Below are 25,488 nucleotides of genomic sequence, written 5' to 3' on the forward strand. Positions count from 1 at the left end.
TGCTTGTAAAACTGATAAAGTTGATCTCATTTTAAACCTGAAATAATCACTGGCATGTTACAGTAGTTAAAGGACTACTGATGCCCTACTGGTGACGGCGCTGACAGCTGCTGTACCAGCATGAATGAATCTCCGTCTGACTGATTGCCTCCATGATCAATATCATGTATGGATTGTCCATGTTTCAGTTTGTAGATAATCTGGATCCAGCAGCTTTCCTATTTCCTCCATATGGTCACCACATAATTGAAAACACTTAGAGGAGTGACATTTGTGGTCACAGTGTTCCTGATCCCGGATCAGCCAGTCCTCTGCACAGCTGCTGCAGACTAATAGCATTCATCTGAAGAAAGTGTCCTTGATTAGGTTATTATCAAGATCATTTAGCGTCTCAATAAGAGAAGTACGGGTAGGAGTGACAGCGATGTGGTGGTACAGTGGTATTCTCTGCCATTGAATTGGACGCTGATAGGTTCACATGCTCACCTCATGGAACGTACCAGACAATGAACGCCGCCGTGGAGGCAGGGGGTAAAGGGGGAGAGAACGTTCTGCATTCAAGCGCTAATTAGAAAAATTAGATCTATGAAAGGCAGCAAGTGATCTAGGCCTTCAACCTACGTCTGTGTACCGCTGTAGCAGCACAAAGAGGAGGCAACAATAAGCACTGAGGAGGAGGAGGGGGGGGATAAATAATTTAATCCATTATCTACTCTGCAAAGCTCATCAGCACTGCTACACAATGGCCACGATTGAATTGCTGATTGCATTTCTCTCCTACCCTCCAGGAGAAAATGCCCATGCTCCACTATGCGCTCTCAGCCTGCCAGCACAACCACAAGCAAGAGAAAGACAGAGAGGGAGGGAGAGACAGAGTAGTGTAGAGTGTCTCCCACCAAGGTCAAACTACAATACAGCAATCTAATTAAGAGTATCAGAGAGTTTCCTGTACAGGGTCAACCTCCCTGTTGTGCTCACAGGCTCATATTGTCCATTATGTATTACATCATGTACTCCTACATGTAAATGATGGATGTGATGCTGTGATCTCCCCGTCCATATTCCTTTTAATTGATAAGAGTGCATCTATAAAAAGGGGCGCAGCGCTGTTGTCTCTCTGTGATTGTTGGAGCAGCAGGATGTATGCATGGATTACTGCGCAGGTAAAGTGATGTCTGGGATTCACGTCGCAACCCAATCAGCAAAAAAAATGTTGGCATTGTACATTTCTGCAAACGACAGATACGTTACAGTTGAATGTTATTATGTAGCTGTGGTTAACGTGTGGCTAGGTTTAAGCACACAAACTGCTTGGTTAAAGTTAGGAGAAAAATGATATTTAGGCATAAAATAAAGTAACGTAACGCAATGTAATGTGATGCAACGCAAAGCAACGCAACATGACGTAATGTAACGCAACCCAACTCAACACATAAGTTAAAAAAAACTCATCAATGACTTTTGGATTCACACGGCACACAGACACCAGTCTCCTGGATCGAAGTCCTGTGTTTGTTTGACCCATCCATCCGCGTCGACCTCCTATCAGGCAAATTTTGACGCTCTTTACACTGCGTCACCTAACTTCAAACCTGCCTTCAAACCTGTCGCAATACACCCACCATGCACAACTACTCATCTGCTATCCATTGGATAGCGTTGAGAAGCGTTGAGATGCCCTCTGTTGCTGGATCTGGTGGAAATGCTCTGTAATGAGGGGCGAGGAAGGGACAGGTGGATCAAACAAACACAGGACTTTTATCCAGGAGATTGCTGTTGATGTGACATGTGAAACCAAAACTCAACGTTGAGTCTGATCTTTCTAAACCTAATCAAGTACATTTGTTGCCTAAACCTGCCTAAAAATGAAGAAAACCTACATTGTTTTAAGTTTATTTTGAAGAGACGCTTTGCATGTGATGAGCAGAAAGAAAAGAAAGAAATTCCGCTTTCACATCAGTTCTATTCCTCTCTTTAAATGCATACACTTTTGTATTTTTAAATAGAATTACAACATAGGTAAAACACAGTTTTTAGGTTGACTTCCTGAGGTTTACCGAACAAAAGCATGTGGCATGGGTTTTAAAAAACTCATTCACTTCCCCTCCTGCTCTCCCTATGCGGACTTTCTGGCTCTTTACATTATGGTAGTTACATCGTGTTACAAACTGATGCTGCCCAGTGCAAATCACCTCTGTGCGTCGGTGTCTGATGCAGACACCACTGACAAAGTGGCGGTATTTGACGAATTGGAAGTGAGAAGGGGCTCTTTATTTGGATTAGGATTTTTTAATGGTGCAGTAATCAGAATATTTGTTCATCTGGATAGTTCAGAGAGTCTTTGAGGATCCCAGATATACTTTCAGAACAGCAGAAAATCTTGTTCAACAACCTTATGGATTTTTTTAAACATCGGCAGGTATATTTATCTTTTGGGGAAACGGATGGTGCTTTGTGACTCCAACATGGAACTAATACATGAGAAGCAAAAATTGAGGCTACACTGTGCCGAAATGTGGCTTCATCGAGCTGCGTGGCTGTAGACTCTTTGACTTGATTAAGTATTCTTCACACCAGAGGCGTTTCTAGGATTCAAAGTCACTGGGGCTTAGCTCGGATTTCTGTAGGGGGATCCTTCCTGACACTTTTTTAACATTTTTTTTAAAAAGCTTGATGCTTTTTTTGGGCTCTAGCATTTTTCCAGATTATTCATGGAAAGTGATGCTAAGAATATTAGTAGTTGTTAGTAATTGGTATTTAGCAATACTACTTTAGTTCTTTGCAACTGCTATCATTACATTATAGAGAATTTTTAGGTACCTGTACTCAAGTATTCACATTTTATGTTATGTTATAGTGCACTACATCTCAGAAGGAAATGCACTTTTTACTGAACTACATGTATTATTTTACTTAAATTATTTATACAAAATATGATCAACTAATAAATGATGATGCATAATTATAGATTCAACTACCCCTTAGTATATAAAGTATTTAAAATGAGCTCCATCTTTACCAGCTGCAACATTTAAGTGATTCCTGATGCGCCTTTGCACTTCTTTGCATGCGATCACACAAAATGTTGAATCAAACAGAGGACTCAAAACTTGATTTCGATCAGTGATATCATAATATTTTCAAGGGCTTTACAGAACAACACATTATCAGATCCAGGGCTTTTTAAAAATTAGAATTAAGCCTATTCTTATTTCTTTAAAAATACATATACAGCCTATTTAGATCCAGGGCTATTCATAAAACATTCATGGCCGAAGCCTCGGACGCCCAGGCCTAACAACACCACTGCTTTACACATCATCAAATGTCAATGTGCAGCAGGCTAGAAGGCAAGAAACCCTTAATGGATGAATCTGGCGATGCTTTATGACGGTGATTGCTACCATCATTTTCTCCCCCCATCAGCTGCCATCTATCATCTGCATCACGCAGGAATATCAGGAACACTTAAAGTTTTCTTGGCCCAGTGCCTCTGACATGCTGGCTTAATTTTACCTTCCATTTCAGTGTGGCGCATTTACATAGAACACAGCGAAAAGTAGTCCACATAATGGTCCCCTCTGGCTAAGCGCTTTAAGGTCCTGTCCACAGTCCCAGTGAGGGGCAGTCAAGCTGCCTCTGCTCTGCTCTGTTTGTTTTATGGAGCAGTAGTGAAGCCACTTTGAGGTCAGCTAGCTGCAAAAACTGTGCTGGGTCTCCTATGGTCCGCTGAAAAAGGGTCCAGAACCGATCCAGAGGGCCATTTCTACTAATCCAGCCAACTTTCATTGACAAAAAGAGGTCATTGCTGTGTGCAAAGCTTCAGCAATAACAGGATCAAATGCTCTGGATGGGCTGTAATGGAGACATTTTACTTATGTTAGGGCTGCTGATCAATCCCTCCTGCAAAGGTGGTTCTGCAGGAAGAGGCACATCATTAAAAAAAACCCCAAAATGTCCCCTTTCACAACATGCAGCAATACTCCATTTGCACACCCTGAATTAATTTGAGTGCTGTCATTATGCAAGTACAGCACAAATTGTCCAAGACCAAGTGAAACTATTTATAGCTATCACAAGGCCTGAGAGCCAAGTGTGCCTAATGGTGTAATTTGTATTGTTAATGGTAATGCACTATTAGTTCGTTCCATTTGGCTTTGCACAGGTGCATTAATGGGGGCTTGGTGAACCGTTTCAGTCAGTCCGAGCTCCCATGCTGCTCCATGGAGGCTTTTCAGAAGGACCACGGCTCCCTCTAGTGGCGCACGGCGGAACAGCGAGACACAAACTGGTGCCAGAAACTGTGTACTTCAAACACAAGCTGGAGTCAAGGTTAGCAGAGAGGCATGTTATTCTGCTGAAACAAAAGACAAGCCTTTTGTTGACGAGATAAAATCAAGTAGTCTTTTTTGTGACAGGAAGAGTCCTTAAAACTGCAAAACAACAAACAGTTCCCACAGCTGTCAAACAACAACAAAGCAGGATAGACTTTTGAAATATTGTGTTCCTAATTAACCTTCAAGCTCATCAGCCACAATCAATATAGAGTGTAGCCTTTTTTTTCTAATTGAGATGAAGTAATTATCAGACTGTATTCATCTCGTTAATGAAACAATGTTCCAATATGCCTGCAGCTAAACTGTTAATTGAGTTCTATTTTCTGAGACGGGCAGCCTCTCCTTGTGTCCATGGCCACAAAGCGTCAAATATGGGTTGGGGCCTTTGTGCTCGTCTCTGTGTAGACACAAGAACAGGCTGTGGACTGGTGGAGCGTGGTAGTGCTTCTCCCTGCAGACACTCTCCCTCCCTCCTGTCTATTCTCCCATCAGAGAGTCGGTAATACCGCTGACTTCAGCAGATCATCCCGTCCCAGTCTGTTATTTCACGGTTTCAGTGGTTAAGTACTCCCTGTTGAGTAAGATATAGCAAGGCAATTATTCTGTAATTATGGAGCCAAAAGACGAGAAATGGAGTCAAGAGTTAGTGGGCTCATGTAAATCACTGCAAGAGGCCTGAAAAGAGCACAAAAACAAGCCTGATGGTTCACATATGGGAGAAGTCGATGCTCCAGTGTACCGTATGAAATACAATTTCCTATCTAGGCGTAATCAACTTTAAAAACAGCCAAATCATTACAAATCAAAAACATACAGACTAATATAAACACACAATTCAAAATTAAAGGGGCAAAAAGCCCACATTACAAACTAGAATTACCGTATCGCAGGTGTACGACTCTGCAAACCACTCAAGTTGCACTTAGTTTACATCCATGTCTGTGAAAACATGGATGTAAACTAAGTGCAACTTTCACACACAGAAGATCTGTCAGCACAGTTTTAACATTAGTGTCACCATTTCAGTATCTGACCAAATGTCTCCTTCTGTTCCTGAGATATGACCTTTACACTGTAACAGTGAAGTTGACCTTTGACCTTTTGTTTATGCAATGTCATGACTTCATCATTTTTTCCTGTTGGACATGTCTGTGCAGTTTTGTTATAATTAGTGAATCAATTTGTATGGTTTGGCCAAAAACATGTTTTGTGAGGTCAGTGACCTTTGACCAAAATTCAAAGCAGTTGATCGCTGAGTTTAAGTGGACCTTTGTGACAAATTTAAGGCAATTCCCTTAAGGGGCAGTGACCTTTGACCTATGACCGACAAATTTTAATCCGTTCATCCTCAAATTCAACTGGACAGTCCCTCTAGGTGTGCTGAAGATATCGCGTTCACAAGATGGATGCAAGGTCACAATGACCTTTTAACTATGACCACCAAATTCTAATCAGGTCATTGTTGAGTCCACGTGGACATTCGTGCCAAATTTTAGGAAATTCCCTCGAGGTGTTCTGAAGATATCAAATTCACAAGACTGACTGATGGACGCAAGGTCACAGTGATCTTGACCTTTGACCTGTGACCACCAAAATCTATTGAGTTCATCATTGAGTTCAAGTGAACGTTTGTGCCAAATCTGAAGAAATTCCCTTGAGGTACCACATTCACAAGAATGAAATAGATGCAAGGTCACAGTGACCCTGACGTTTGAACACCAATTTCTGGTCAGTTCATCACTGAGTACAAGTGAGTGGTTGTGCCAAATTTGGGGAAACTATTTCTCTTTATTTTATAAGCAGTTGTTTTGTTACTGGATAGACATTTACATGATCAGTTTAAACTTCAATGACAATCAACCCAGCGCAGTTCCCTGTGCTTTCCTTTCCAGATCATGTGTAAACTTTCAACAACTTGAACGCCTCAGACAGTCAGGTTGAGTTGTCCAAATTCAAACTGGTATCATCAGATTATGGACAGGATCCTGACAGAGACAGACCTTTTTGTTAAAGAGTAAGATCCTTTTTGTTAAACCAGAAACAGCCTCGAGATCACCATCGCCAAACCCACCAGAGTCCATTTAAATAAACAGTAATTTTAGCGTGTATAGAACCGGCATGTTTCACATATATCTGGGTGAATTAAGGGTTTGTTTCAACCAAACCAGAGTTGGTGATTGTTGGAGCAGCAGAAACAAAAAGTTTAGACGCTCTTCAGAAACACCACTTTTATAATTTTAAAGCATTAATGCAATCACCAGAAGTAAAAAGCTAATGTTAGGCTTTAAACAAGCTGCACTACGGTCGCTTGACTTCACATCCCCACCACGACTGTAAAGCTGTGTTCAGCGTGATGACGTTATGTAGCCCCATTTAGCCACTTGTTGGCAACCGCCTTCCCTATTAAGGACAAAAGTGTCCTTTACAAATTTTATTTCTTGATAACTTTGCAGTGATTATGTTTTTAGCCATGATATTTGGCAAAGGTGTGTATTTTTTGACTTATTTTGGAATTTCAAAGACAAATTCATGATGCCACTTTTCTACTACACTGTGTAGCAAAAATATTCTCACTCTTCCTATTAAGGGACAAAAGTGTCCTCGTCAAAAACGCCATAAAAATATTACGTTAATATCATTTTCCTTTTTTTTCCTCCATAAATCTTTTAATCCATTGACTTTGAAACCTAGAGTGCTAAAATGCTAACTCATTTCCAGGTTTTAGGACTCATTGTTGGGAGTTTGTAGAGCAGATGCACTGCAGACTCCCAACAGCCGAGCAGACTACTTCCGGTTAGGCGCTCTGCTAACTTGAATGGGGATGAAATAATTTCATTGTGTGGCTCTTTTAGACTTTCCAAATGTTTTCCAACCGAATGGATCAATTCCTCATGGTGAAATCATCATTTCACGAGGGTTGTGAGACTTAAAAAAAAAAAGTTTCCACTGAAATACAGATGTCTCCTTTGCCATTTAGGTCAATAGGAAAAAGTCTTTTTGGGCCACAGGGCGTCACGTGATGGAGTAATTACAATGTCTGACAACTACAAAAGTTAACCTCTGCCTGGAGGAGAGTCCTGTACTGGCTCGGACACCCGGCAGATAACCTGCAAAAAGCTGTGTAATGGGTAAAAATATGTATATACTGTATAAAGCGACAGGTAAGGGTACGGGTAAAAGCTTAATGTGTGTGACTGTAGCCTGTGTGTGTTTAATCACAGGTGTGGGTCAGGTTACAAGACTTTTATTAACAAGTGCAGGCGAGTGTGGCTTGACTTAGATAAAATGATGGGTAATGGGTCTGTTCTGGTAGTGAGTGTCACAGGTATGTGTGGGTGCGGGTTTTCAAAAATGGACCCGTGCAGGACGCTGGCCTGGAGCACTTCCTGGTGGCCTGTTCATACAATAAATCCACAAACCAATGCGTGATGTCACAGTGGCTATTTTTATACGGTCTACAGACACAACCTACAACTCTCAGAAGAGAATACAGTGAGAATAAAATGAGCCAAAAACTGTGCACTTGTGTTTTTTTCTTTTGGTTGTTAATGACGTGTGAAACAAGAGAAACAGGAACTGCAGTTCTGATGGACACACACAAATAAAGACAAACATGATTGTGAGATCACTGGAAAATGAAAAATAAAATCCTAAATGTTGTAATAAAGGCACTATCACCTCCACCTCTACCCCCGTCACCCTGTGACCATGTCTAGTAAACCCTGTACTCACAACGTTCTGTTGATTAGTACCTTTGTCCTGCTCCAGCTGCGCTCCTTTTAAAACAGCAGCTGTCAGATATATCAGAGACGCATATCACTATCTCTGTGATAAAATACTGAGACAACGTGTTAAACATGTCTACAAATCGAGAACATCTCAGTGGGATTAAAAAAAGTCACGCACCAAAGGATGCAATGGTCCAGTCTGTTTTCTGTTGCTACCATTTGGTCCAAAAACATGTTCCCTGCATGTTAATACAGTATGTACAAACAAAGCTCTGACTTTTTTAAACAGTTTTATCTTCTGTAACTTGTAAACAAGAATTTGTGCATCTAAAATGTCGTGTTCAAAACAATAATACAACATGGAGCTGAACAGATTTCTCTCTGTCAGAAATACACATTTTTGATGGTTTTAAACTTGTTGAACTAGTTGAGGTTTGCTGCTTTTATCTGGACACTCCACCCAAAACCCAAACACAGAGCCTCATAAATCAAAGGCTGCTTGTGTTTGGGTTTTGGGATGCATCACATCCAGTTCTCTGTGCTCTGGGTTTGAATTCTTTCTCACCATTTAGACTGACGCTTTATATCCATGTTAAGGTCTCTCGACAGCTGCACCGGCAATAAAAAAATTAGACACAACCCTCACAAAAATTCCACTGTACAGTCTGAGAGGGGTTTACTGTGCCGCACCATGGTAAGAAAAAGCATTCACCAGCATCACTTGGTGAAACTTCTCCCAGTGTAAATGACTACTAATGGAGTCCTGGAAAGTCCCAGTGCAGCCCTCGTCTCTGTTTTCTGGCTCCACTGTTAGTTCACTTTGGGGTAGATCTTTTCATAGAAGAAGCTCTGAGCCAGGACATAAAGTTCTCCATCTTTTTCCCTGACAGCATGGGCACGCACAAACTGAAACTGTTCGAGTGCAAACTCGTAAAACTCGTTTTCGATTTTCCAGATGTCTGACTGCTGCAGCTTGGCTATTGTCTCTTTGGTGGGGGGTTTCTTTTCGGTGGTCTTTCGCAGATGGGACTTCTTTCCTGGAGGAACATAAAAGGGGTTAATGTCAGTCGAGACAACGCAGAGTTACTACAGATCATTAGGTATAAAAAAAGCTCAGTAACATCAAAGCTAGTCACGAGTGGACCCTACAGACAAGAACTAGAATTACCAACTTGCAGCTGTACGCCTCCGCGCACCAGTCAAGTTACACTTACACTTTACATCCATGTCTGTGAAAACATGGACACCTCACACACAGAAGATCTATACAGTCAGCACAGTTTCAAGATCAGAGTTCTGTTCCTGAGATATGGAACATGGAGATATAATGGCCAGTCAAGTGTTTTGCAAAACTTATGATGTCACAGCGAAGCTGACCTTTAACCTTTTGGATATAACATCATCAATTTGTTATAATTAGTGAATGAATGCTTGTGGTTTGGCCCAAAATATGTTTTGTGAGGTCACAGTAACCTTTGACCTATGAGCACCAAAGTCTCATCAGTTCATTGTTGAGTCAAAGTGGACATTTGTGCTAAATTTGAAGAAATTCCATCAAAGTGTTCTTGAGATATCACACTCAAGAGAATGAGACAGATGTAAGGTCACAGTTCATTCGCTTGACCATTGACCATGAAAAATCTAATCAGTTCAGTGTTGAGTCCAAGTGGAGGTTTGTGCCAAATTTGAGGAAAATTCTACAAGGTGTTCTTAAGATATATGGTTCATGAGAATGAAACAGATGCAAGAACACAGTGACCTTGACCTTTGACCACCAAATTCTCATTAGTTCTTTGTTGATTTCAAGTGGATGTTTGTGCCAAATTTGAGGAAATTTCCTCATGGTGTTTTTAAGATATCAAGTTCACAAGAATGAAACGGACGCCAGGTCACAGTGGCCTTTACCTTTGACCACCAAATTCAAATTGGTTCATCGCTGAGTCCAAGTGGATGTTTGTGCCAAATTTGAGAAACAGTGTTTTTAAGATATCTTGTTCACCATAATCACATGAATGCAAGTTCACACTGATCTTTGACCTATAACCACCAAACTCTAATCAGTTCAGTGTTGAGTCCAAGTGGACGTTTGTGCCAATTTAGAGGAAATTCCCTCAAGGCCTTCATGAAATATCACGTTCAAAAGAATGGGATGGACAGCCTGAAAACATAATGGCTCTGGCCAGGGCCTAACCGGCGCAGAGGCATTAAAGAATCACCACAGATGTTGGCGTAGCGAGGCGGACTGTGACGTGGTGTGTGTGGTTGTTGGTACCAGTTCTGTAGAGCTCTGTAGCTCCCTTAAAGAAGCGTGGCAGCGCTGCCTCCAGGATCATGATGAAGTCCTCCAGCTCCTCAGTCACTCCAACCAGCAGGTACTCGTTCACCAGGTTGTACTTGGCCTGTTCCAGAGCCCATCGACTGCCCGCGTTCCTGCACACAAACAGCTCATCAAACATCATCAGGTAATCTGCTGCATGATAAGTTTCTGTTTGTGCTGCAGGGTCAATCTATTTGAGCAAAATATCTAATGATGATTTTTCAAAACAATAGTGCTATTGCAAGTCAAAATGCCATTACTTTCTGTTGCAAATCATTACACTTTATATGTCTGTGGTCTACACTAAACAAGACTGTACCAAGCATATCTTGATTCCAAAAATCAAACTGTGTAATGCAGTTGCTTTTCCAGAGTTCCCATTTTTTAACCATTCGGATAAAGCAACTATAAACTTTTTTTAAATAATAAAAGTGTATTAAATGTCAGCGTGAAAACAATGTGACGATGTGAATGGGGTCGCTCATGGTGATGAACCTACAGAGAATTTAGCACCTGAATCTGCAGTTCCCCTCGGCTTTACAGAGCTTTATAGTCAGCTCATTGTTTGGGTTTTCGGACCCACAACTTTACTGTTGGTTTACTCTTATAGTGATTGTGTTCTTTTCTTGTGAGGCAGGTGCAGCTCACTCACCAGCACTCTGAATGGTGTCCACAGAAGAAGGGGATCTGCAGCCAGAGTTTCTCAGGAGCACAGTCAGACCCTCCTGATGATACACACTCGTCAAAGGTCTGAAAGACGACAGAAAACACCTGTTATCATGAATTCATGCGTTGACAATCAAATTATTTTAATTCAAACTGGTGAGCTCTAAATGAAGACCTTTTTGTCTCCTTGTTTCCTTCGTCGAAGTCCAGGCCTGTAGTCGTCTCCAAAACGTAAAAAGTAGTAGTATGACACCAGGCGCTCTATGGGGTCCCTCACCACATTTATGTACATGGGCTTACCCTTCGCTCCGTACCTAAACATAAAGAGAGGGGTTGACATTTTATTTGCATTGGACACACAGTTGAAGAAACCTCCACCTGATCAACACTGTTTACTACAGAAACAGCTTTCCTTCAGTGAGAGTGTGGCAGCGTCAGGAGAACTGAGTCTGTACGTTAACATGCTCTCTTTCTCTCACTTACACCATTAGGATAATTACCTGTGATCACTGAAATGATAGTGTCAGGGGAGATAAGGACAACAATGCTATTAATCAACACTAAAGCACACGTTAGCAATCAATACATGACCTCCCTTTATCTGCTCTGCTAACTGTTTGTAACTAATCTGGATATTAATGGTATTACAGGAAATGAAGGGCTTTACTTTGAGAAGTCCAGATAAGCTACATGGCCGTGGTAGAAGCCGGGCTTCATCTCTCTCCATGAGGTGACGTTCCTGACAAAGCGCACCTGTAGCCAAAGATAATGGAAACTAATTACAGAGCAGCAGGAAACTCCAGCAAATGGAAAAACACAGTAACAACAGAGAACAGAGACGGGACAGAGAAGTGGAAACGTCTGGCTCTGCTAAGACTGATGCATTTGTGTTTCACTGACTCTTTTTATTTTTTACATTTTAAAGGTCGTAATGAGTCTTTGCAGTCAACGCTGGAAGATGAGTTTAGTGAGGATTCATTACAGGGAAATCAAAGAGAGGCTGTTGTGTTTAGTAGTTGATCTCAAAAGGTCGCCAATCTGCTGATTCAATGGGTCACAGAGGTCCTGCGTCAACAGCAAAGGTTTATGTCTGGATTCAGTTACAACCTGGTATCACAGAAATAAGTGAAATGACCCGACCCCTTCACACCGCATCACGTAGTGGTGGCACATATTGGGTCTCATTCATGAAATGTTACCAAATCTATGAGTAGATTTGCACATTAAAAAGCTTGGTACTAAAAACCTACACCAGATTCACGAACCCTGCAAAAAAACTCGGATTTGATCGTAGGCATGTGTGAATGTTCATGAATGCAAATCAATCGTAAATTGACAGCGCACTCCTGCTGGTCAGCAATCAATCAATCCCCGCCCATGAATACCCAGTGACCACCACATATGGAGGTGATAATTACGATTGGACAGACGATCCTGTCGACCTGCGATCATGGAGCAAACAAAGAAAGAGAGAGTAAGAAGAACCTTTCTGATACGGAGACTTAAGTTATTTTGGGTGGAGTTGGGAAAAACATTTCTTTTTTCTTCTGTTAGTGGTGGTGTGACAGGGACAGGTAAATCAAAGGCCTGGAGGGACGTAACAGATGCTGTTACCTCTCTGTCCTCTGTTGTAAGAACTAGGGATGTGTGCGATTAGCCGTCTAAACAATTAAATGTCTACCCCCTCGCTAGTCAGCACCAGAAATATTAGTCGGTTAAACCAATTAATAATAATAATGTTAATATATTGGATTTATATAGTGCTTTTCGGGATACTCAAAGACACTTTACAAAGAGCAGCAGCAACAGCAATCCAAAAAAAAAAAAAAAAAATCCATAGGGGGTAGGGAGGGAAATAGTCCAGAAAGGGCAAGCAAATCACACTGAATTCAAAGGTCGTAGGCAATTAGTGTTTTATTCATGTACAAGGCCGCTTAACTGTCATGCAGCCGCCCGCCACTAGTGGGTGCTACAGAGCTGTCAGACAGCAGTCCCCCGCGTGGTAATGCTCGAGTAGACTGGAGTTTTAAAACAGCACGGTGGGAAATTGGAAAGATGTCCTCTTGTAAAGCCAGCTTGGTTTGGCAGTACTTTGATCAAGAAAATGAAAACAATTTGGCATGTCTGCTAACTCCGACAGCTTATCGGACCATCACAAAGGGGCGGGGCTTAGCAAAAGGGCAATTATCTTGACAAGCCTACCCGGGGCAAAGAAAGTCACATACTGCACCACTCGCTGCTGCTGGTGCACTTATTTGTATTATTGTGAATGCTTGACAACAACAGAGCATCTTTCATGTTGATTACAGTGGCAGGACTAGGGATGCACCGATCCGATGTCTGGATCGAATATCGGTCCCGATATCATCAAAATAGATGTATCGGGTATCGGAAAATGCAACCTATACCTGAGGCGATCCTTTCCCTTTAAATCTACTGCGACGCGAGCTATGTCATACGTCATGGAGCGAAGGAGAGAATCTGCTGTGTGGAGGTATTTCACTATATTTCAACTGCTGTTGCACAATTGTTTATTTTTGTTAAAAATAAATAGTTCATCATTGCATTAATCTGTTTCATCTTGTTTCATTTTATCTTAGGAAAGAACTGTGTAGTCATCAATGCCTGATCTAGTCTTTTCTGTTCTACATGTAAAGGTATATAGCTTTTTAGGTCAACCATGGTATCAGATCGGTATCGGGTATCGGCTGATACTCAAAGCCACAGCATCGGGATCGGGATCGGTATTAAAACTGAAAAAGCTGGATCGGTGCATCTCTAGACAGGACAGTCAGAGGAAAACGTTAAGAAAGATTTTAGTAAGAAAAGTTGAAGCTATAAAAATGTTAAAGAGGGTGAAAACAGGATTCTGAAAAGTGAGTCTACAGTGGAAATTACGCCCAGGGTCAACAGTATAAAATTACACTTCAATTTATAAAAGGTTCTAATGTCGTAAATCTAATAATCTAATAAGCTGCATGATGTCTCACATACATGCGACCAGAAGAGGTACAAATTTCATCAGTTAAACTCAAACAGCCTTTTGGTTCTGAACAGCTTAACGCAACCCTCATTTATTACTGTTATCTTTGACACACTCTGCTGTCTGAGAGAGTAAAAATATGACAAAGTCAAACACGCTGACCACTTTTGGCGGAGCTAAATGCTATCACTGGATACAAATCTGAATGTTCCTGTTGTAAAATGAGTTGAGTCCTGAGGTGCCAGCAGCCTGAATCTTTCCCCTTGTCTCTGTTTTATCATGTGCAGAGGAAACAGACTGTTTGTGAGATGGAGGGAGGCAGCCTGTTGTGAGACGGCAGACAGGATATTACCTTGGCACTAGGAGCCAGAAATAACACGAGCATAGCTTTGAGGCATTTACACTATGTGTCCTAAGCTGCACTGACAGCCATATAAATGCGCCCAGAGTAACAGGCTGTAATATGTGCTGATGCCATGCATATTCTCTGGAGCTTTATTTACTTACAAGAGAAGGTCACAAGCTACTAACGAACTCCGCCTCAAACAGTATTCTCCCGTAACTTCTACCACCAAGTGTGTGGTTTCTCTTGAAGCTGAAAATGGTGGCATTTTGCGACCATTTTTGGAGTCAGATCGAGTATTTTTTACAACTACTTGCTCGTGCGCAACCCGCAAATTTGTGGGCGTTTTTTTTTTTTCATGATGTAAAACGAAGGAGCGAGTCCGCCAGTGTAAGCTAATGTGTGTGAGAGGAGGAAAGTCCGAGGGTGAGTGATGTTAATTGCGAGGATCACGTCATCTACACTCATCAGTAGGCCTGTTAGAGTCAACCTTTGCCTTGCCTGCAAGCGGCTGATAAGACAGCCCTCCAGACTGGAAAGATTAAACTATCCCTGCTGTCATATTCAAGTAACATTTTTATAGGCCTAACTATCAATAACTATTTTACACATTCATAAGGTTTTTTTCTGGTACTTCAAAAAACCCACAGCATTGCATCCGTATCGCAATGAATTGTGGGTTATTACATCAGTGAAGCCTGCACCCCAAGTGGACTCTGTGGAAGTCTGCAGAAAGTTCGCTTGAGGACCCTTGCGGACTGGTTGGTTTGTGGATTTGGAGCCCTAAGCACTCCTGGACTTCCCGGGAACATTTAGGTGTACCCTAAATTTCTGCTTTGCTCCTATAATTTTTCAGCTAGGGGCTACAGTGCTCCTACTAAAAAAAAGTTAGTCTGGAGCCCTGGCTTTTATTTTGACACAAGGCCTTTTAATTTAAAACAGGAAGTGGTGGCATTCACTCATTAACAGACTCACAGACTTTTCTTCTAGCACTAATAGCGCTACAGCACTGAACGCACTGTTGCAGTCCAGCCAAAAGATTCATGTAAATACATGTTAAAATGAAGAACAGAACACTGAGACAGTCACACAGCAGAAGGGAGCTGCTTTCTCTGGAGCTGAACCAAATGATCTTTTCACACAACCCTCCCCTCTTCAGCTCCGCTCAGTCATGTCCGTCCCTGCAGAACTGGCGAAGGCTGTGCAGCCATTGGGCGCTACCGAAGCCAAGTTCCACCGATAACGTTTAAAACATCATATTGATGCCAATTAATCGGTCAACCTCTAACATGAGCTCAATCCAACTGATCTCATGTTTCACTGCTGCAGACCAGACTGTTGCCGTATAGGTTCTGGTACACCACTGGTGAACATACCAAGTGTCTGCTGATTGTCTCTGGTGACACTTTTGGTTGTCAAACAAAAACAGTAGGTCGTACTGTCAGACATGTCCGCCAATGGGGATTTGGAGTTTTTGTTGACTAAAAACAGGCTGCATCAAAAATCCAAAACCAAGTTCTCAATCTCAATATGACTGCTGCTAAGACCCATGTACACATACCTAAACTAATAGCGGGCTAGCGTAATGCTACCGCAAACTAACTCGGCAGGTTCTGGTCTTCATGTTGCCCTCTGATCCCTGGGCCTCACAATCTGCTCCTCTTTCAGAGGTTTTATGAAGCACCAGCTCCGAGGCCGAAGCAAATTGTTTTGCCACAATATGAAAACATTAGAGCGGCGCAGATGGATGATGCAAGTTGATGACATGTCCCTGCTCGCATCTGTTGTTTTTGAATGTATTTACATCATCGCGCTGTGATTCACCAGGCGTTTATCAAATCCATCTGACATGGTCCCCCAAACTGATATCAGAGTCTGAAAGAGACGGATTCTGAACAAGACATGAAACTGGCTTTTAGGATTGTTGTTATGACAGTCTGTAGGCACCTTTAGACTAAATCATGTCCATTTATTTACATTTACATGACTACTGATTATTTCCTGTCGCCTATACTTTGGAGACAATGGATGAAAAAGGCTGCAGTTTCCACACTATCCATTCAATGTTGAAGTTTAAAGTCAGTGCTAAAACTACACTCATCATTTCATTTAAAATCCACAAGAGCTGAACACTGACTGTCTGTCTGACTGCATCTATTAGAGTTGGGCTGATTTCCAGTTTTGCAGGTCCGGTCTGGTGTACAAGCTTAAACTGGTAAAGTTTTATGCAAATCAGATGAACCAGCATTCGTTATTATGACAAGTCCTGGCAAGTTAAAAAGCAGCCTATATCAGCAACCTGTGCTGATGGCGTCACAGCTCTAAATCCAACTTGTCCTACATTAGTTTAAAGCTACATGACAAGGTGATTGAAATAATATCATGATTATAAACGGACTAACGAAGCCACTAGTGTCTGACAGGCTGTGAGCTAAGGTTGGCAAATTGGTGCCTGGTGTTTTTACCGGAGCGCTCTGAACTCTTTGAGTTGAAAAAACAAACAAACTTCAACTCAAAGCAGAAAAGCGTCCTACGTCATCTCCACTTTTTTCCCGTTGTCCAATCGGATGATTTGAGAGGCGGGCCTTCTGTGGTTGTCATGACAACAAGTTTACAGTTGGTAAACAATGGAGGAGAAACTGGTGGTAGTGGTTGCTGGATATGCAGAGCTATACGACTTTACAAACCGCAGTTACCACCATCTCAATAGAAAATAGCAGGCAGGGAAGCATATAAGTGCAGTACTTGAAACAGCCATCATGGAGGAGAAGCTCCTGGACCAACTGGTGGCACTCCCTGTGACCCACCCTCTTTTTTACTGTCTCATGTATCCACACAGATCTCAGTTTATCTGCTGACAGCCTCTCACCCTCAACCAGAGCTACAGCAAGTACCCTCTGCCTCAACATTAAAGGAACTAGATACCAATTACTGTGAAATACATAAAAATAAACGGTAGATTGATTACATGGGGAGGTTAGGGTATGGAGGTGATGGGGTGGTTGCCCATCAACAAAGCAAGTGTTTTTTTTTTTTTGTTTTTTTTTCACTCGTGGCATTCAATTTAAAAAAAAAGAAAAAGAAAAGGCACACTGGGCAACCTGCAAAACGTTTTCTGTGTGATCGGGGCCTCAAGAAACTCAAACTGCAGCAATACGGCAACATTTCAGTGAAGCTGACAAAAGTGGCTGCAAGTGACGCGGTGAGCTGAACTTTTGCTGGACATCCTGTTTCTATTCATTCCTGTTGCTCTCACTGGAAGCGATGCAATGGACGAGGAACGGCTGATTTATGGAGTCAAAATGAGGTGTTATCTACACAATACCTCCTCATTTTACTACGAAAACCTAAATGAGGTGCCAGCTGGCTGGAGCAAGCTCGCCAGAGAGCCAAAAGATTCTAGTAAAAGGCAATCGCTAATAACAATTTACTTGCTGTCAGTTCCTGTAAATATCACAATACAAAATTAAAAAACTACAGTCGTAGGAAGAGAGCAGGTACTGGCCCATCTTTTCAGTGGTTACATCTCCAGTCTGATCACGAGCACATTGCTGATAGTTACGTGGTTGCTCTTGTGCTGTTGGGACACGGTGTCATTATGTACCACTCAGGAGCGGCTGCTGAGTCAAGTGAGACACCTAGTGGTTAAATTTAGTATACCAGTCTGATCCGGTGTTCGTCTTAATATCAAACTGGTTTGAACATTATTACACCAGCCCAACCCTTTTACCTATCCAAACATCTATCTGTCATTTGGTGAATGACAGCTTCCTCTGTGACACCACTTGTACACCAAAACCTCTTAAACCCCAAATATTATTGCTTTGTTTGCTAACCACGAAGCCTTTAAGACACTGCAGTATGTGATAGAAATTAGGATGCAGTACTATTAACTGCCATCCTTTTACCCTGCATATTTTTCTACAGAGCTCAGTGACAGATTTGAACAATAAGCAGAAGCTATTCAGAACATGACAGAAATAAAACCAGTCTGAGACTTGACAAACACTGCTGGGGAAGTTCTGCATTGTTCAGATGTTACATAAGGCTGTTAACAGAGCAGAGTTCAAAGGCATCTTTATTTATTCAGAGTATTAAAAGCACATTAATGTAAAAATGTTTCATGTTACAACCAGTGCGACTCTGGCCACAACAATGGCCTATTTTTAATTCCAGATTTTCAGTCGTGATGATCAAAGTGCCCACAGGCCTGTCATAAGAGGAGCATCTGTTGTGCCAACAAAGGACTCTTCTGTCTTTGTTGTATGAGTATAGTGTTACTAGAGTTATGAGAGAAATGCTTATGTGAGAGGTGGAGGCAGGTTTCTGTCTAACAGCTGTATAAAAAGATGCAGGTAAGGTCAAATATTTACAAGCTGTAATAAATACTGATCTTTCACGTTGTGAAGGGGATTTGAACGTCAGTGTGATCTTGTTTTAGTTCACAGTAACTACAGTGACGAAGGCCTTACCTGGTCTTGCAGAGACATGACAGGATTGTTTTTGGTTGTATTGATGTGCAGGACGTGGAAGCGATTTTTCCCACACAGGTCGTAGGCGATGTTAGTGAAGGATGTGCTGGCCGTCTTGGGCACTCTGTTGTAAATGATGACCATGTCATCTTTTTCCGCCAGTGGTGACAACTCCCGCCCGGCGTCTTCACTGTGACGCTGCTCCACTTCAGCAACCTCATGTCTGGCGATTGTTTGTTCTGTACAAGAAGAAAACACGATATTTACCATCAATTATCAGGTATAAGTACCTCTGAAACGACGGCTGGCGTTCTCTGCTGCCTGGATTTTAATGAGCCTGTAGTACATTGATGTGGCGGTGAACACAGCAGGTGTGAGGCCACCAGCACGACAATGAAAGCAAAGGTACATCTGTTGTGTAAATGAACGAGTGGTTTTAAAATTAAGGCCAGCGCAGCTTGTTAGCATGTCTTAATTAAAGAAAACAACACAGTCCTTCAGATATAATAACATCAAAACACATAATTAAGCTTTTGATGATAACATTGACAGGAGGCATAATTAAAAGAATTTTCTCCTACTTCCTGTCTCTGTAGCAAAGTTAATTAAGGCCAATTACAGAAACGGCCTTGTGAGGATCTTTGGATCAGCTGTGTGTCGCTCGGTGTAATGCAGGCATCCCGCTGCCCAGCCAGCCCTTCAGTGTCTGACACCATGAGGAGGGAGCAGACAATGTGTCTGCAGGATGTGTTACGTCTGAGGGCAGACGGATGGTCTCTTGGCCTCTGTAATTCCCCTCCTCTTAAAGACATCATACAGTAACTATGCAGGCAGTTAGTTACTCTCGAGAACTCCAGTTAGTATATTCAGGTTTCTCATGAACTGAAAATGGTGTTTGCAGGCTCCAACACATTGACAGGATACTCATTCAGCCATTCTGCTGTTCTCTGCTACTAACTAAAATAAGAAAAGTTGCTAGCTGGCAGTCTCTTGGGTCTTCATGTCTACCGATGAGATTTGGGTTTTTGAGATTATTATTTTTTTCTTCTTTATTATAGGACAGCTCGAGAATGACAGGAAAGGGGGCAGAAAGAATGACGATGACACACAGCAAAGGGCAACAGGCTGACTGCTACAAGGACTTAGGCCCCAATCACAAAGAAAGTGTCTTGCAAGTTGCAAAATGTGACGCGCACCTCACTACCTTTGTTTTCTAAATTGAATACCACTAGTAAAAAAAAAGCTTGCTGCGCATTTTTATTGTTGCCAGGCAACCACCCCATCACGTCCTTACAATAAACTTCCCATGTAATCACTCTACCGTTTTTTTGTTTTGTTTTTTCCCCAGTAATCAGTATCTAGTTCCTAAAATGTTGAGGTAGAGGGTTCTTGCTGTAGCTCTGGTTGAGGGTGAGAGGCTGTCAGCAGATAAACGGAGATCTGTGTGGGTACATGAGACCCTAAATAAGAGGGTGGATCATGGGGAGTACCACCAGTTGGTTCAGGAGCTTCTCCTCCATGATGGATGTTTCCAGGCATATTTTAGGATGACTTAAGGCAGTTTAACAACCTGCTGTCTATGGTTGGGCCGTATAGCTCTGACTATCCATCAACCGCTACCGCCTGTCTCTCCTCCATTGTTAACCAACTGTAAACTTGTTGTCATGACTACCACAGAAACCCTGCCTCTCAAATCATCTAATTGGACGATGGGGGAAAAAAGATGATGGAAAAAAAATAGTGTGGGGCACTTTTCCTTCTTTTCCTTGGGGCAAAAATGCCAGGCGCCTAGAGCGCAGAAATGCCAGGCGTGTCACAACGCAAAAACAGTGAGCCAAAAGCTTAATTCTCATTAAAAACAATCACAAAAATCTGCCTCAAGCTGCTCTAACGCTTTATGTGTTATCGGGCCCTTAGTCTACATGGAGCAAACACACCAGATGAGCTACAGGTCGCACCCCCATGAGATTAATCTAAAATACATTTACTGCAAGTTCATTTATGATGTAAAATATTTTCTTAACACTACAGATTTATTGTAATGTATTTGTAGGATTACAAATAATATTAATAATAACAATAATAACTTAATTTATATCCACCTTATTCCTAGCCCCCATGATATCTTGTGTGAATTATGGGTGCAACTTCCGGCATTGAACGGAAACCAACGATTTCCAATGGTAACAGTTTGTTTACAGAACTCTATTCTACTTTCAAAGAGCAATTGGGAAATAAAACATGGAACACACCACCTGTTATAGCTCAAACGGGATTATGTGATCATACCTTTGCATCTCAAAGCATTGGGTTTTTTACTTTTCAACCGAGTACGCTAGCTATTAGCTTGCCTTGCTCCGTTAAAATATTGTTAACTTTGACATGGCATTGACAGGGATATCATGTACTGACGCTGAGTGATGGACCTGTCACTCTACGTGTCATTCTCTTCTGCTAATTCTGATTTAATACTTTTTTGCTAAGTCTCGTGAAACTCTTGTAGTTTTATTTATCCTATCAACAGTACCTTTGGCAACAGGAACAATCCCTTTTCGTTCTGGTTACATGTTCAACACACAGTTGCTGAAGACAAAAATTTAGCTTAGACTGGTTGTTAGTCGTTACAGACACGGACAGTGCAACAGGTACCAGAGCTCCACAAAGACATTTTAGAAAATGCTAAGTTTACATTAGTTAAATATTTGTTAAAAAATAAATCAGTATTTGCTAAACTGCAGGCAAATTACTTTTGAAAAGAACCAGCATTGGGACTAACCACAGACAGTCTACGGGACTAACTAGCTTACTGCTACTTCCGCTATATCACAGGAAGTCGCACACATAATTATGACTACAGTAGTGCCCTCAGGAATAAGGTGGGTAGCACAATTCATACATAAAATGCAACACGAAGTGCTGAACATAAAGACAGTCAAAACATTTGTGAAAGAAGGAAAAAAAAGTTAACAACATATATATAAAAATAATAATAACTAAACAAAATAATAAAAGATACAATAAAATTGACTTAAACAGTCTAAAATAAGATTAAACAATCATCAGTTAAAAATACATTTCAGAAGAAAGCAATGGTAAAAAGATGTCTTGAGATTACATTTAAAAGTTTCAACATACCTCCATTAACAAAATATTTTCAATTATAGTAGTCATATAAATTCTGTAATACCGTGATACCGCGATATTTTCTGAGGCGGTGTTATCATACTGTGAAAATCAGTTGCAACCCTACCAGAAGGTGGCCAAAAAAGTTGACCTCCCACCCTGAGTCCAACTAACTTTTATAGTTAAAGGTGCCTAAAAGGGAAAGCAGTGTGAAATAAGGAATACTGGAAAATATAGACATGAACATGACAACGATAATTATGTAATAATCCATGTTAACAGTGAAGCAGGTCTTTTCTGGTCTTACCGAGTTTGGCTCTGGACTCCTCCAGTCTCTGGATCTGGTTCTCGATGAAGAGCATCGACACTCCAAAAGCCAAAACAGCCAAGAGCTGGAACTTGGGCGGCATCATGGTCCTTAAAAGCCCCATCAAACCACCAGATGAATCATACCACAGTGAGACGTCTCTGATCCACTGCTAACGGCTAATCCAGCACAGGAGCTACGATCCTACAACGCTAACCAACTGAACTAATCCAAGCTGATTCACTTAGCTGTTAGCTGTTTAGCTCCATTAGTTAGTAGCTAACAGCTCAACAGTGTTAACTCACCGTTAGCCAAACATTAGCTAGCTTCTCCACTAACTATCATTGTGATGAAGCCACGTAGAGCTCATGCTAACGTCATCTTTAAAAACCAGGGCGGAAGTCGCTCCACATTCTTACTTCTGGCCGCATGAAGAGTTCATGAAGCTCCATTTAACTGAGACCTGAACCTGGAGGAAAATAAATTGACTCCAGAGTTCAGTACAGAAGTGAACAGGGGCTTGTTGTAGCATGAAGCATCACAGAGATGGAGCTGCTTCTTCTGCGCTGTGTTTACTGGAGGATCACAAAACAATGTCAAGTGTCATACCGCCACCTGCTGGACCAGAGTAAGAACAACACTGTGATAAAGACTGAAAAGATGGAGAAAGAGGTACATACTTTGCTGTTTCTGTGTACAGAAATATACATAATATCTAAGACTGACAACAAAACTGGACAAATAAAGGTAGATAGATAGACAGACAGATAGATAGATAGATAGATAGATAGATAGATAGATAGATAGATAGATTTTTTAAAAACCCATAAACCAACAATACAATAACAATAAAAATATAATTGAAATCATTTTATTTTAAACCAACTGGCCAGATATTTTGCACACAATAGAACAGATATTAAGGGAAAGTGGGTTATTCACATGTCCCAAAACCAAAAGGAGGAACTACATCTCTTTAAAGAATCACTGCACTCAAGCAGATAAAGAGGTATAGCATGGAAAAGGTAACTTACAAATATCTCTCTCTCTCTGACACACATCGATCAGCCAAAACATTCAAACCACTCCAGGTGAAGTGAATAACTTTGTTTATTTTGTTCCAATGCATTGTTCTCCTGGGAAATCTTTGGTTCTGGCATTCATGTGGATACCACCTGACATGTTTCACCCACTCAAACACTGTTGCAGACCAAGTACTCCCCCTCATGGCAACAGTACTCCCCAATGGCAGTGGCCCCCCAGCAAACTGTTTAGAAATGGCCTGTGGAGCGTGGCAAAAAGCTCAAGGTGTCGACCTGGCTTCTAAATTTCCCAGGTCCCAATCTGCTCAAGGACTCTTGTGATGTGCTGGTACCCCAGATGTACCCCTAATCCAAGGTGGGGCCTCCTTGGATCGGACTTGGCTCTGACCTGTCGAGGCATGGACACAGGATCTCTGGGAGTGTCCTGCGGTGTCTGGCACCAGTGCGTTGGCGGCAGATCCATTTAGTCTAGCGGGTTGTGAGGTGGGTTAATGGCACGTGCCACAGATGCTCATTCAGATTGGGATCTGGGGAATTTGGAGGCCAGGTTGACAAGGTCCGGTGGAGCGCCTGCATCACTGCAGACACCACACAAGACAGCCGATCCATCTGAGGCTCCATTCTACCCTCACACATGAACAAGACCCTGAGATACTTGAAGTCCGTCTCTTGGGGCAGTAACTCTCGTTCAACCCAGAGAGGGCAATAACCCACTGTTTTGCAGCAGAGAATCATGGCCTCAGATTTGGAGGTGCTGACTCTCATCCCGACCGCTTCACACTCAGCTGCAAACCGCCCCAGTGCATGCTGGAGATCAGGGTGTGATGAAGCCAACAGAACCACATCATCTGCGAAAAGCAGAGATGCAATTATGAAACCGGACCCCTTCCGCCCCCCAGCTGTGCCTCAAGATCCTTTCCATGAATATCAACACATCACACCCACCGAGAACATGTTTGACTTTACGCTGAGTATGCAGACCCAGCTCTCACTTTGGTCATACAGGGACCGGATGGCTCGTAGCAGCAACCCCGGTACCCCCTAATCCCGCAGTACCCACCACAAGACTCCCCAAGGGACGCAGTTGTAAGCCTTCTCCAAGTCCACAAAGCATAAGTGGACTATATGCAAACTATAATCAGTAACATCTATACTGGTACCTACTTCCTTGTTTATGTTTGCAGTGTTTTGTATATAAGTCAAGTGATCTGTAAGTTGTAAACTATATCATGCAAAGAAATACACACTGAATGGATATAGTACATGGACTGGATAACTATGTGCAGTATGTGGATAGTAGAGACAGTGACAGATGATATGCACATATAACAAATGGTGTATTAAGGCTGTAAAATAATAGGCCTAATCTAAAATGGGAGCAGTGGATGTTTAGTCACAGGGTTATTGACAGTGTATGAAATATTGCAGTGTTAGCCAATTTTAATCTGTTAATTTCACCTGATCTATCACCTGCTCTCAACAGTCTCTTAAAGCTCTGTTCCTGCCCTGCCTCATTAATCTGATCTCACATCTCCATCTCTGTATTTATTAAGATGCTGAACATGTTCTCAGTCCTCCAGTACGTCACACCACTGACACAGATTTAAAGGTCTCTCACCAGTTAAACACAGTGTGGTGTGCAACATGTCTGAGCCTCAGATAATTATGTTTGTATAAACCGTTCAGGTTACACAGCTCAGTCTCTGCTGGTCAGCAGGGACAAAATATAACACATTACAAGTGTAACTGTGGATTCTGACGAGAGACAAAGTTTCCATCGCTCCGAATCTTCACTTAATATTTGTAAGAAGATTACAAAGGAAAACATTTCCTGGGCATTCAGGCCTTTTATAATGGTATGTGCTGTAAGTCTGCACAGATAATAAAGCCAGGGGAACTTACAGTTATTGACACAACTCTGACTTTAATAGAGCAGCTGACCCAAACCTGGAACATCCAATCACAATAAAGACCAGCCTGAACTCTGTTATCTACAGGTCTGCTACATGAAATACATTTGGTTCCTCATCCACTGTGAGGGGAGAAGTGTGCTGAGATACCAAACAATACGAGCAGAAAATTGGGGATGTATCAGATAACCATAAGTTCTCTTCTTTTTTTCTGGATCTCAGATTCTGACAGTCTCTGGATAATGGACACATATAGGTC

The 25,488-nt window shown here is 41.8% G+C and overlaps 1 protein-coding gene across 1 annotated transcript; it reads right to left on the reverse strand.

Annotated features, from left to right (window-relative positions):
* Positions 1-7,852: 7,852 nt before the first annotated feature.
* Positions 7,853-22,840, reverse strand: hs2st1b (heparan sulfate 2-O-sulfotransferase 1b). The gene is made up of 7 exons (XM_050055513.1): positions 22,277-22,840; positions 18,847-19,085; positions 11,716-11,801; positions 11,224-11,362; positions 11,035-11,132; positions 10,338-10,495; positions 7,853-9,102 (listed from the first exon to the last, which is right to left on the reverse strand). The coding sequence occupies exons 1-7, from the start codon at positions 22,398-22,400 to the stop codon at positions 8,876-8,878; spliced, it is 1,071 nt and encodes a 356-aa protein (XP_049911470.1). The 5' UTR covers positions 22,401-22,840; the 3' UTR covers positions 7,853-8,875.
* Positions 22,841-25,488: the final 2,648 nt, after the last annotated feature.

This window comes from Epinephelus moara, chromosome 10, assembly GCF_006386435.1.
Source record: "Epinephelus moara isolate mb chromosome 10, YSFRI_EMoa_1.0, whole genome shotgun sequence".
Taxonomy (NCBI): Eukaryota; Metazoa; Chordata; class Actinopteri; order Perciformes; family Serranidae; genus Epinephelus; species Epinephelus moara.

Coding starts and splice junctions, on each gene's coding strand:
- hs2st1b (XM_050055513.1), bottom strand. CDS start 22,400: ATGGGGCTTTTAAGGACCATGATGCCGCCCAAGTTCCAGCTCTTGGCT. Junction 19,086..22,276: donor GGAGTCCAGAGCCAAACTCG/GTAAGACCAGAA, acceptor CTTCTTGTACAG/AACAAACAATCGCCAGACAT. Junction 10,496..11,034: donor GGACACCATTCAGAGTGCTG/GTGAGTGAGCTG, acceptor GTTTGTGTGCAG/GAACGCGGGCAGTCGATGGG.